General features: G+C 39.3%; 1 protein-coding gene across 1 annotated transcript in view; it reads right to left on the reverse strand.

The window, feature by feature from the left end:
• Positions 1–13449, reverse strand: part of ATF7 (activating transcription factor 7) — a 118766-nt gene that overhangs the window by 84986 nt on the left and 20331 nt on the right. The window contains exon 2 of the mRNA XM_032210687.1: positions 910–974. Within this exon, the coding sequence (XP_032066578.1) occupies positions 910–957 (48 nt within the window). The 5' untranslated portion in view covers positions 958–974. The remainder of the gene's footprint in view (positions 1–909; positions 975–13449) is intronic.

Genomic DNA, 13449 nt, shown 5'->3' on the forward strand with positions numbered 1-13449 from the left:
TTGATCACATGACCATGGGGATGCTGCAATGGTCGCAAGTGTGAAAACTGGTCATAAGTCACTTTTTTCAGTGACATTGTAACTTTGAACGGTCACTAAATGAACCGTTATAAGTCAAGGTCTACTTGTACATATTGCAGTGTGAATCTCAGTGTACTACTTGTCCATCTGAAGCCATTTAATGGCAAAGATTATTTCCATGGCTAGTACAGACCTTCACTCATACACCTAGAATGTAAACAAGGCTTATTTATTTGTGCCTCCATTTGAAAATAAATGTGTTCATCCAGGAGCAAATGTCAACTTATTTTCTTAAACTATTAAAATACTGTTTTTAAAAGTAAATAGGCTAATATTTAAAGGATTGTGCCAAAGTGTATCTTTGTACAGATTATATGCCTAGGTGCTCTTATTTATTTTATTCTGTTTTTATCCTGTGTTTTTAAAAATATATTATGTTATTATAAAAGGAAATTTTAATAAGTGTTGCTATGGAACAATATGCACTTTTAAAAAATAGGTTTAAAGACATTCTAAGGTTTTCCTGAGAAATAAATACATGTTTCAGGGGAAAAAAACCAAGAAATGTTATTAAATCATACTATGCTATCAGATTATATTATCTAGGTATCAGGTATAAAGTTTCCTCCCTCTATATTTTGTGATTACGTCTGGATATGGCATACAAGAAGAGAGAAAATACCAGCAAAACGCCACGCATACCAGGCAAATTTCATTACTTCAGGGCTTTTACACTTGCTCATAACTTGGATTTACACACTGCAAATCTTCCGATCTGATTACCTCCAGTGATCACATAAGACGTTGGATTTAAACTCTGCCTTGGTGATAAAACAGCCACTTTGATTCATAATGATATACTAACAGCAAAGTATACTGTAAACTTACCTGTCCACAGCCGGGGGCACTGCACACAAACGGCCTGTCGTCTCCCATATTTTTCCACAGTTGAGCTGCAAAGGGAAGGGAGGGGAAGGGGTGATGGAGGAAGAAGAAGAAGAAATAATTAAGTTAGCTAAAGATGAAATTTGAGTCGAAATGTGATTGTGTGGCAGCACTTTTTAGGAGTATCAATATCAATGCCATGCTTGAACAGACCATATGGTGCAAGGTAGTGGGGACGAAGAAAGACTATAAGAATTCTGGGGAGAATAAACAGATATTGAGCAGCAAGATCTGCCTGTCAGTCTGCCTGCTTCCCAGTTTGGGCCAGAAGTACATCTAGCAAAATGTGCAACAAGTGGTGGGACTTAAACCACACACACACACACACAAACACACTGCACTAATGCAACTGTTATTTAGAATCACTGAATCATAGAGTTGGAGTTGGATTGGGGAGCGAAGGAGGTCCCTGATTCCAATCTCCTGCTCAGTATTGTACAGGAATTCTAATTAAAGCATTCCAGACAGATGACAGCCCAGTTTCCTGAGTTCATCCAGTCAAAGGCCGCCTAGCATCTCTCTGACAAATTGTCCCTCTGTTCCGGTGTTTTTACCGTTGGGAAGTTTTTTCTTAACATTTTAGCTATCACCAATAGTGAAGCAGCAGAAAAGCTGAGATCCTTGAAAAACATCTGGACCACAGATACTATGGTATCTGTGGCCTGACATTTCAAGTAATCTACACATTCCCTCCTCCTTCCAGAGTGGGAACATGTTGTTTAGGAATCACAGAAAGTTTCAGTATTTCAAGAAATAGTCATATTGTAAAACTTAGCAAAATCTCAGTTCTGCTTTATACTACTCTCAGGTTGCTTTTGCAGGCCTTAAACCTTCATTTCTGGCCACATAACGAAGATAGCTGGATTACAAAATACCATGCGTTATTTATTATCTTTCTGAAGGTAGTCAGTTTTGTTTTTTTGTTACCACAACAAAGATAAGCAAACATATTTATAAAGTGATTGTACAATATACAACAATCTATCTCCAAGGTTTGGAGAGATAAATTCAATTATTCTCAATGTGGAACCAATATTTTTAATATGAGAGAACTACAAATCTGTAATTATTCACAGGATTGTAGGAATGAAGTCCCATTTTCTCAAGGCAATAATCTAGCTCCCTGATAGTAAAATTACAAGAGCGATGATGAAAATGATCTGTCATTTGACACTGTAAAAGAATATGAAATATCAGTCCTGTTACACAACAGGTGAAACTATTCTTATTAACAAAAAGTGCAAACAAAAGAAGCCTCCACTACGCAAATTTTAGAAATGATCATGTCTCCGTCCCTACCAGCTTTTTAATAGTGAAACTTAAACAATTAGAGTATAATAAAATTGCTATTATTTCTTCACAGAAATGGCTATTGCATACAGTTCTTGACTTACAACCTGTTTGAAGAGATCGTTTGAAGTTACAATGGCACTGAAAAAAGTGACGTGCAACTAGTCCTTGCACTTAGGGGAATCATAGCATTCCCATGGCCACATGATCAAACTTCTGGCGCTTGACAATTGCCGTGTACAGTATATCTCAGACGTTGAGTACACCAGAGGTGGTCTTCACCAGGTTCTGACCAGTTCTGGAGAACTGGTAACGGAATTTTTGAGTAGTTCGGAGAACCGGTAAATACAACCTCTGACTGGCCCCGCCCCCATCTATTCTCTGCCTACCGAGTCCCAGCTGATCGGGAGGAAATGGGGATTTTGCAGTAAACTTCCCCTGCCATGCCTACAAAGCCACACCCACAAAGTCATGCCACATCCACCAAGCCACACCCACAGAACTGGTAGTAAAAAAACAATTGAATCCCACCACTGGAGTACACCGCCTCACATTTTGAAAATATTTAAATATCTATTTTTATGTGACAACCGTGAAGAAATGACACTTGGCCACAATGTAAAGTAATGCGTATATAGCTTATATAACAGGGTAAATGTGCTGCCCTCAAAATAATGCAACACACAACCATTAACGTCTAAACTGTTGGCAACAAAAGTTGTTGTATTTACGATTGTTGCAACATCCTGAGGTTGTGTGATCACTATCTGTGACCTTCCCAGCCAGCTTCCAACAAACAAAATCAATGGATTAACTTAATGACTGCATGATTCATTTAGCAACTACCGTGATTTGCTTTACAGGCATAGCAAAAAAGGAAAAAAGATTATAAAATTGGGCACAACTCATTTGCCTAGTTATAGAAGTTCTGGTCCCAATTGTGGTTTTAAATCAAGGACTACCTGTAGTTAACAGAGAGTCAGTTTGGTAGATACCAAGCTAGAAGCTAGAAATTAGGAGAAGCTAGAAATTAGGAGAACCTGAGTTCTAATCCTACCTTAAGTGCAAAGCCAGCTGGGTGACCTTGGGAAGTCACTTTCTCTCCGCCCTAGGAAGAAGGCAGTGGCACACCACTGAAACCACTTCTGAAAACTGCTTAACATAATTGGATTTGCCTAGCAACTGCAGTTAGTGATCCATTTAACAACTCATTAATGTAACATTTAACAACTGTGGCAAAAAAAGTTGTAAAATAACAACCACCTTGCTTAGCAACAAAAAATACCATCCCAAACTGTGGTCATAAATTGAAGGCTATCTATACTGTAATGGTTTATGAAGTTTCCATATATTTTCCTAAATTAAGGGGTTAGTTTGTTGGAAACGGTTGATTGCTGAATCTGAATCCTGTAAATACTGTTTCTAAACCTCTTCCCATGTTGCACAAGCTAGTATCTTCAAGATCTGAGAAAAAGAAATCATGGGTAGAGTGATCTGTATTACTGTAATGATATTACTTTTTAAGCAACTTGTGATGTTCAATGCACATTGCAAAGTATGATTAATTGCAGATTTGAGATTTTTTTTAAAAAAAAAATATTGCTCAGACTACTAAAGAAGATGAGAAATGGATCACAATGCATAACTGAAATTTTTACCACTGGCAAATAATCTGGAATTTTTCTTTACATTTTTTAATACGTGTGCTATACTTATAACTTTAAAATGTCTTCTTGTGAATTTTGAAAAACTATATTTCACTACTATTTTATAATACACTTTGATTATATGCCATTAAGTCAGTGCTGATCTTTAGTAACCACATAAACAGACCTTTTCCAGGAAGATTTAATATACTTACTGGTCATTTATTATAGATTTGCTCTTTTGGCTTTACATGCATTGCATTTTTAATTCTGTCTGATTTCTGCTGACTTACTGGAATGGACCAATAATTTGCAGCCTCAAAGAGTAATCTATTCTGACTGAAATTTTCCAAACCTCTAACAGACCAAAAACACACATTTTGTTATTTAGCGTAATAATTAATTTCATACATAAAAAATTGAAATCCACTATTTATTCCCTAGTATATTGGGAAAATAGTTTCAACTCCTAGTCCTTTTCATCATAGAATTCAAATACCGTATATACTCGAGTATAGGCCGACCCGAATATAAGCCGAGGCACCGAATTTTACCACAAAAACCTGGAAAAGTTATTGACTCGAGTATAAGCCTAGGGTGGGAAATGCAGCAGCTACCGGTAAATTTCAAAAATAAAAATAGATACCAATAATGTTTTTGAATATTTATTTCAAAGAAAAACAGTAAACTAGCGGTGTATTCAATGAAATACTTCACTCACCTCATGATGCTGATGTCCCGCTGTGATGATGATGTCCCGTGCAGCCGCGGGAGCGATGTCCCGCCTCCTATGACACACGGCACAGTGATTCCTATCATTGGATCACTGTACCAGAGGAGGTGGGACATCGCTATGTGGCTGCTTGCCATAACAAGGAGGAGGTGGGACATCGTTGCAGAGCGGCAGGAGGGGGAGGAAGGGGAATCGTAAGACAGCCCTGCATTACATTAGAACGTGAGGAGGGGGGATGGTGCGGTGCGCGCTGCGCGGCAAACTGACACAGAGGGAGGGGAAACTCACAGGGGCACTGGGCCATTCACGAGTGTCACCCAGCGGCATGGCCCCACCCCTTTTTCTCCTCCATTTCGGGCAAATTTTTCACTGACTCGAGTATAAGCCGAGGCGGCTTTTTTCAGCCCAAAAAGTGGGCTGAAAAACTAGGCTTATACTCGAGTATATACAGTATATATTCTTTAGACTGAATGGAACTCCAACAGATTTGCACCAAGAATTCCCAAAATATGAAATAACATCTTCAAAAACAGCTTTCCATTGTGTGTTCTGACTATTTGTCCCAAATTTTCTAACACGTTGGCTATCACACTGAAAATGCTAGGCTAGAAAGATATATATCTGTGATGGTGAACTTATGGCACGTGTGCCACCATATTTGCTGGCATGGCAGCCTTTGGCAGCCCTCAGCTCTGGCACGCATGCTGGCCAGCTGATTTTCAGCATGACTGAGGGCCGGAGGAGGCCGTTTTTGCCCTCCCCAGGATTCAGGAAAGCCTGCGGAACCTAGAGAAGGGGAAAAACAGGCCCAATGGCCCAACCAGAAATTTAGGAACAAACTTCCGGTTGGGCCGTTGGGCCATTTTTTGCCCTCCCCAGGCTCCGGAGGCTTTCCTGAAACCTGGGGGGTGGGGGGTGGGGTGGGGTTAAAATACGTCCTAACAGGCAAACCGGAAGTTTGTTCCCGAGCGGGTGAAAAACATGCCTAACGGGTTCCGAACTTCCGGTTGGCCTGTTGGGCCTGTTTTTTGCCATCCCCAGGCTCCAGAGGCTTTCTTAAAGCCTGGGGAGGGCGAAGATTTCCCTCTGTGTGCAGGGGTCAAATGTGAATGCACGGTAGGGGGGGGGTCGCTCGTGCATGCGCAGTGGGGGAGTCACTCACGCATGCGTAGGAAGGTGGGCATGCATGATAGCGTGCATGCATACAGTTTTGGCACATCTTTAGAAAAAGCTTAGCCATCACTGATATATATGATAGTTGTAGAGTCTAATTTTTTTTTGTCAAGTGTTTTGCTTAATCCGGGATTTAAAGTAAGGACAATATTTATTGGGATGTTTATCCTATCCAATTTCTTGCTTTCTCACATGTTCAGCAAGTTGCATGCATACATTAGTGAAAACAAAAAGCTATATTACTATTATTTTAAATTGTTCAGCACTGCAACTTTCAATATGAAGCAGGAATTAATTAAAGGTTTTGTGATATAAGGCCATGCTAAAGTTATTAAAATAAACAGCTAAAAATTAAAACTGAAGGATTTGCAAAAAAAAAAAAAGCCTCCTAAAAAAACTGTGTATACTTGGGTTTCACTTGGTTTTTGAAGTCTTAAGGGTTCTTCACAATATCCAGATCAAGCATATGCCCAATTTAAAGAGGGACAAATCAGGGGGACCTATGACCACAAAGTGAGCCCAAAATTTATGTTACTAAGTGAAACCTTTGTCACGTGAGTTTGCCAGCTTTTGTGACTTTTCTTGTCACTGTTGGCGCAGTGGTTAAATGCAGCACTGCAGGCTACTTCAGCTGACTGCAGTTCTGCAGTTCGGCTGTTCAAATCTCACCAGTTCAGGATTGACTCAGCCTTCCATCCTTCGGATTGTTGTTGGGGGCAATATGCTGACTCTGTAAACCGCTTAGAGAGGGCTGAAAGCCCTATGAAGCGGTATATAAATCTAACTGCTATTGCTATTGCTATATATTGCAGTTGTTAAGTTAGTAACATGGTTGTTAAATGAATCTGTCGTCCCCATTGACTTTGCTTGTCAGTTCACAAAAGGTGATCATGTTACCCCAGGACAAATGAGTCAGTTGCCAAGCATCTGATTTTTGAACACGTGACCAGGGGGATGCTGCAACAGTCGTAAATGTAGTAAGTTACTTTTTTCCGTGCCATTGTAACTTTGAATGGTCACTAAATGAACTGTTATAAATCGAGGAATACCCGTACTTCTGTATCAGGATTTGTACAATAAGAATAGCCTCCAGATAGTATTCTTACAATACTACCTTTCAAATTTCAACCTTTGAAATAGTAAGCTGAATAGTAGGAAGGATACCACCCAGATGCATGAGCACAAAGTGCACAGAATATCAGAATTGGACTATTATCTCAACCTGCTATTTCAAAAGTCTCCTGAACTCCCCCGCCCCAGCTTTAACTACCCTCCTAATATGCCAATAGGATTTCTGAGAAATTCTACAAAGATTTCCACTTTACAAAAAGCTCCATTTCCTTGCACTTCAGCAAAGGTTCAGTATGTGTATGTTTGTGCTGCAAGGTATCTGCAAAGGGCAGCAGCTGGTGCCATGCTTTAAATATAGCTCCTAAATCCACACTCCCCAGTTACCATACAGCACAACAGTCAGACCTAAAGAAAATATATTCCCTTCTGATGAAAAATTCACACCTGGGCTGCGTGGTGCAAGATACCCCATATATATATAGATGGGGTATTTTGTACCACACAGCCCAGGTTTGTGTTTGTGTGTGTGTGTGTATGTATGTATGTATTATGTCACAACGCTGGTATGCCCAAATATGGGAGGAAGCATACTGCTTCCTTTCTCTGTCTATCAGCTTATCACAAGAGACCATCCAGACAGAAAGCCATTATTTTTACTGTTGCCTTCGTTACATTTGTGTTGCATTTATTTATTTATCAGCACAAATGCAACACACACACACATATAAAACCCAAATTGCAAATATAGCCCATACTTCCCAATCATTTTTTTCCTGAGAGATCAATCCCATGGAGAAAGAGACTCTGACAGCGAACCACTAACCCAGGTGTTACCCATTGAAGCTAAAAGGGAAGTAACATTCAAATCTGGATTTTTCTAACCAGAGTCCAGCACTGTATTATAATAGCACACTGTTGTGAATATTAGGAGAAGTCTACCTCACCAGTTTCACAAACAGGAAACTGTACATTATTTCATCATGTTGGAGTATTATATCGCTATACTGAGGAAATACAAATGTAAAACTAAGCAGAAAAGAGTAAAATACTACTAGCTTGTTCAGAGGAGGTAAGACGTATGTTAAGGTAGCTCCTTGGAATATTTACAGAGATCACAAATTGCACCTTGACATTAACATACTAGAATATATATGTGATTCAGGAAACTACATTTAACTATTAAACGTTTTTTAAAAGCTGCAAAATTATTCTGAAGCTCAATAAAAACTGAAGGCAAAAATTAAATGAATTTTGGAATAGTAGTGCATCTACTATATATTCAGTAATTGTATTTTATTTTTCATCCAATGGATTTTAGAATCTCCTTCCCTTCTACATTCCCTTTGCTCTCATACACTTTTATGATAACAGCAATACCATTTGTACAATGCAGGTATTGTGTGCTACACTGCCCTTTCCTTTTATATGCTGCAATTTTAGTTGGGTTTTCTTATAACTGTTTGTGAGTCTCCTTTCAAGTGCATAAGCTTCTACTCAGGGAGTCAAAACCTCTAATGTTAGCATGATTCTTTAAAGCAAGGGCCAAGAAAATCAAATTCCTTTTACTTCTTTATACAAATAACAGTGGGCTTCTACAGTGAAGCTAAAGTGGAAAGACTTGTACCACATGCACCAATAGCATCGGTCTTTTGCACCAACATTGTATTTAAATATGAAGCAGGGGATCTAATATATTTGGAGCCCACCAACTGAGAGTAGTTTGAATGGCTCCATAGTTTAAAGTTTGTTTTAAAGACAAGATACAAAACCATCCTTTTTTTTTTGCCATGCTGTAATTTTCAGCTCCAAAGTGAAGCAAAGAACAGTGCATTGTGGTGTTTTTCAACAGTAGAGTAGGGTGGTAGGCTACAGCCTTGCTGTAGAGGCAAATCTACAAGATCCTGAACATATTTCAGGTGGAAAACATAATTCCATGTTACCCCTTTTAGGCAGTTCACACAAGAAGCACAACTATGAATACCAACACTATCTTTATTGTAAAGTTATATTAACAAAATCTTGCAGGACTGAATTTATTTCTCCTCTTCTTTCCTTTTGCTCTGGAAAACTAGGGAGTTTCACCTTCTTGAAACATTTCTCATGTGTCTTGCCTCTCCTTCTGTAGAATGAGATTATTATTAATAGTATATATTAAATTTATTTGCTGCTTATCTTGCCACAAGGCAACTCTGGGAGGCTTACAAAGTTAAGAATGAATACAAATATATATAACAATAAAATCACTAAGTTATGGTAAAAAGATGGGAAGGGAGGGAACAAGGTGTGCAGTAGGTGAGATAACTTTTGCATGACAATTGTCCACTTTGTGGCTCTTCCTCTTGTCTCTCAAGGTCATTTTCACATACCATTATACTCCACTCTCACAGTTTCAGAATGGAAAGCCACAAGGAAAGCACAAAAACAGTGTGCTTAAGAAAGGTATGAGTATGGAAATATATGGAATTACAAATACTTGGGTGTATTGTAGGAGAAAAATGACTTTCCTAGCAATTTTCCTTTAGCAGGGTGAGGATATTTTACAGCAGGATATACTACAGCTGTTTCTGGGGATGGGAGAGTCTCTAGTCCTGTGATGGCAAACCTATGGCACGCGTGCCACAGGTGGCACGCAGAGCCCTCTCTGAGGGCACACAAACTGTTGCCCCATCTCAGTTCCACTGCACATGTGTGCGCACCTCCCAGCTGATTTTTGGGTCTCTGCGATGCATGCGTGGAGGAAGGCAGGGGGTCGCACGTGTGCACAGAGGGAGCACAGGGGGCAGCACCCCTCCGTGGCTGCAGGAAGGACTACTAGGCCCAAAACAGGGCACATGGGGGTTGCGCAGGGACCACACAGTGGGGCGCATGTATGCACAGAGTGTTGGGTCGCATGGGGGGTGTCATGTGCACATTGCATTATGAGCGTGTGCACACACTTTCAGCACTTGACAACAAAAAGGTTAGCCATCGCTGCTCTAGTCCTTGTAAGAAATATTTTCGGTAGCACATTCTCTAAGGAGGGCATGGAATTGAAGTGCTTTTATAAAGGAGGAAGAGAAGTTCACATGGTAACCTTACAGATATCTCCCAAGGAGGCTTCATTTATTTATTTTGTTGCCTGCAACAAATAAATTACTCTTGGTGAATTATAAAATCATCCAATCTTTTAAAGCATCAATGGTATAATATAGACAAGATGGACGGCACACAAATCTAACAAATAAATAAATACATAAAATAGGAATAAAGTTATATAGAAAATAAATGGTAGAATACTAATAAAAATGAAACCCCCAAATAAGTAGATGATTCAAACACTTTTATAAACGCTTCTATCCTGAATAGTTTATAAATTGTTAATAAAGTGGGAGTTGAAGAATAGGGAGGAAATGACAAGAGTGAAGCTGTTTCTATGAACCACCATTCCCTCTAATGTGTGAAAATGATGAAGTGGAAAATTTGGCAGTGAATGGATCAAGTAAAAGTTCTCTAGGGACATCTGTGTTGGCCAGGCTGCTTGGAGAAAATGATCTTGAAATACCTTGCAGTCAAGCCATGTAGGATGTTAAAAGTCCAAACCAGCACTTTGAAATGCATTTGGAAACCAGTAAGTATCCAACACAAGACTTGAACACAAGTATAATGTCTTTACACTGGGCTAGCACATTCTGGTCTAGTTGAAGCTTCCAGGTGGTTTACAAAGGCAGTCCCATGTAGAACACATTGCATTGATCTCAAGCAAATGGTGATGAGAGCATCAATCTTCACTATTGTGAAGTCCTAACATTTGCAATAAGGCTACAACTAGCACACTATTGTAGTTAAAGCTGAGCAAAGGCCTCTGGGTTATGGCTTCCATCTATCCATCTAGAAGCAGCTTTATGAAATCAGGACTACTCCGCACTGTGATCCTGTTTCTTCAAACCTCCCAGCCACAAGACAATGGATCAAGATGCTGAGAGCATGCCTCATATGGTATGGGAGAACAATGTGGAGCTCAGTATCATTAACATATTGGATCCTAATCCAAAGGACGACCTCCGGCAGCTTCATGTAGTTATTAAAAACCTGGGGAGAGAAAACGAATTTCTGCAACATTTCAGAGAATCTGCCTTAATTCTCTCCTGTCCGCTGACTAGAACTCTCTGGGAACACAACAGAATTTTAAAACAGTTCTCTCCATGTAGTCTAGAAGGATACCATGATGGATAATATCAAAAGCTGCTGAGACACCCAAAAGTACAAGAAGGGAAATCAAGGTCATTTATAGGAACAACCAATCATGTCTTAGTTCCATGCCCAGCCTTGAATCCTGCTTGAAAAGAGTCAAAGCAGTCTGATTCCTTTAGAGTGCTCCATAGCCAAATATTGATCATAGTCTCAATAGGCTTTCTTCGGAAGAGCAGTTTAAAGCCTGGGCAATACTTATCAAATATAGACAGATCCAAAGGAGAGCCTCTGAAAGAGAGGGTGCATCACAGCCTCTTTTAAGACTACTAGTATCAGTCTCCTGCAATCAGGCACTAATTCAAGAACACAAGTGACCAGAGGCAACTCAAAGAACACCCTATGTACTTCATCTTGTTAAAGTTTACAGGCCAGAAACAGCCCTAGTTGGTCAGACACTCCCTAGTTATCACAATGGACAGATTTTTGTAAATCTGAGAATTTACAAGCAAATTGTTGTTCCAAATGTTCCTAGTGGCTAGGTGGGAGATCTACCACTTCACATCTTTTTTGGCATACTCCATCCTTATCTCTGTCATCTTTCTAGGAAGTTAGCAATTGGTACCATGTCAGCAGTCATGAGGTGACTTATTCAAGCATTTGAATGGGGGCATGGATTAGGGCTTAACCTATTAGCTGAAAGTTCCATAACAGATAACAAGAGACAGTGGTTGGTCTTAGTAGTGAGGTCCATCTTAGAAATCTTTCTTTTTTTCTTCTTTAGAAATATTCTAATGATAAGATTGAAAAAGGGGCTGCTAGAGGATTGTCTATGGAGGATAGTAAGTTGTAGCTCCTTGTGAAAGCTCATTCCAAAGGGAACAGGGCTGTGAAGGAGGCTGATTTTTGTGAGGTTCCCTCCTTTTTGTTATGGTATTTACAAAAAACTCCATCATGTACATGTGAGTGGTGTAAGCTGTTCAGATGTTAAGATACCCTGCATGGTTTTTGATACAGTATTAAAGGCTAATAAGGTGGCCCCTCCAAATCTCCAGGTGAGTGGGGAAAACTAACTATAATCTAAATGATAGTATTTATTTATTTATTTATTCAACTTCTACATCCACTCACTCAAGCAAGTGTGTCTGGGCAGCAAAAAATCATGAACATTTAAAAACAATTGCAATACAATACTCTTGCAATTTGATTCAATTGGGAAGCCTCAAAACAGGGATTCCTGATCTCTCCCCCCCCTCCCCCCCAATGGGAGGTGGGTGAATACTGGTGTGGGTCTGTTCTGGAGGGTCTCTGGCACATTCAGACTTAGGACTTCCCTATGAACTTCTGGGGAGTAGAAGGCTACGCCAGACTACAGTGAGGAGAAAAAAAGCATTAAACTAATCCTTAAACTTGAAAGATTAAGTTTCAAATTCCAGTAAACCAAATGTTTGGTGACTATGTCACATTTCAAATTTTAAAAACTAGGATGAAAAAAATATATTCCTGCGCTGGAATGGGGCCCCGGGCTAATTATGTGTCCTAAAGAACATCATGCTCATAAGCAATTTGTTTACATATTCAGGAGATGATGCAGAGGCTGAAGCAAAGAAAAAACACATACCTTTCATAAGGCTTTCATTAGGCTCTTTTCCTTTTCTCTCTGATGAAGTAATTTTGGAAATTATAGCTGAAATAATTGACTCAGGTTTTTTCCTTAATTGATTGCATTCTAAAGATGGATAACGCACAAAAAAATCAGCGACACTACCCAAACATAAGAAAGAGCTCACTTTTGCATGTCTTCTGAGGGAGAAGATAAAAGCAACATAAAAAATGTTGATAGCAAAATTGATTAGTGAGCACTGGCAGAATTATTTCCAAAACTGGACCATTAAGTCATAGGAAAGATGGATAAGAATACATTCTGAGATTTGAAAAACGCATAAAAAGGAAACTACAGCAGCATCCCCACTGCACAGGACTCAAATAAAAACCAAACACCTTTAAAGGCTCAACACATCTTAATCTATATTTGTCATCCATTCGAGAAGAAACATGATCCACTGCCTATTTATATTGAGAATTGTCCTTGCTTGTTTTCACAACTGCCTGTGCACATGTCTGTCATCGATTGGTTGACAAAAATCACACTTCATCCATTAAAAATTCAGTCAAAAGGAGGTTTCCCACAAATATATTTTATGTATTGATTGTTAATTCACAGTATTTATATACTACTTAAGTGTGTGTGTATATACCATTTCCCCAAAAATAAGACAGGGTCTTATTTTCTTTTTACCCACAAAATATGGCTTGGGCCTTATTATCAGAGGAGGGTTTATTGTTTTGGGGTTACCGGGAGGCTACTCTCTTGTGAGCGGGCTCCCAAAGAGCGGGCACAGC

Source organism: Thamnophis elegans, chromosome 2 (assembly GCF_009769535.1).
Source record: "Thamnophis elegans isolate rThaEle1 chromosome 2, rThaEle1.pri, whole genome shotgun sequence".
In the NCBI taxonomy this organism is placed as follows: Eukaryota; Metazoa; Chordata; class Lepidosauria; order Squamata; family Colubridae; genus Thamnophis; species Thamnophis elegans.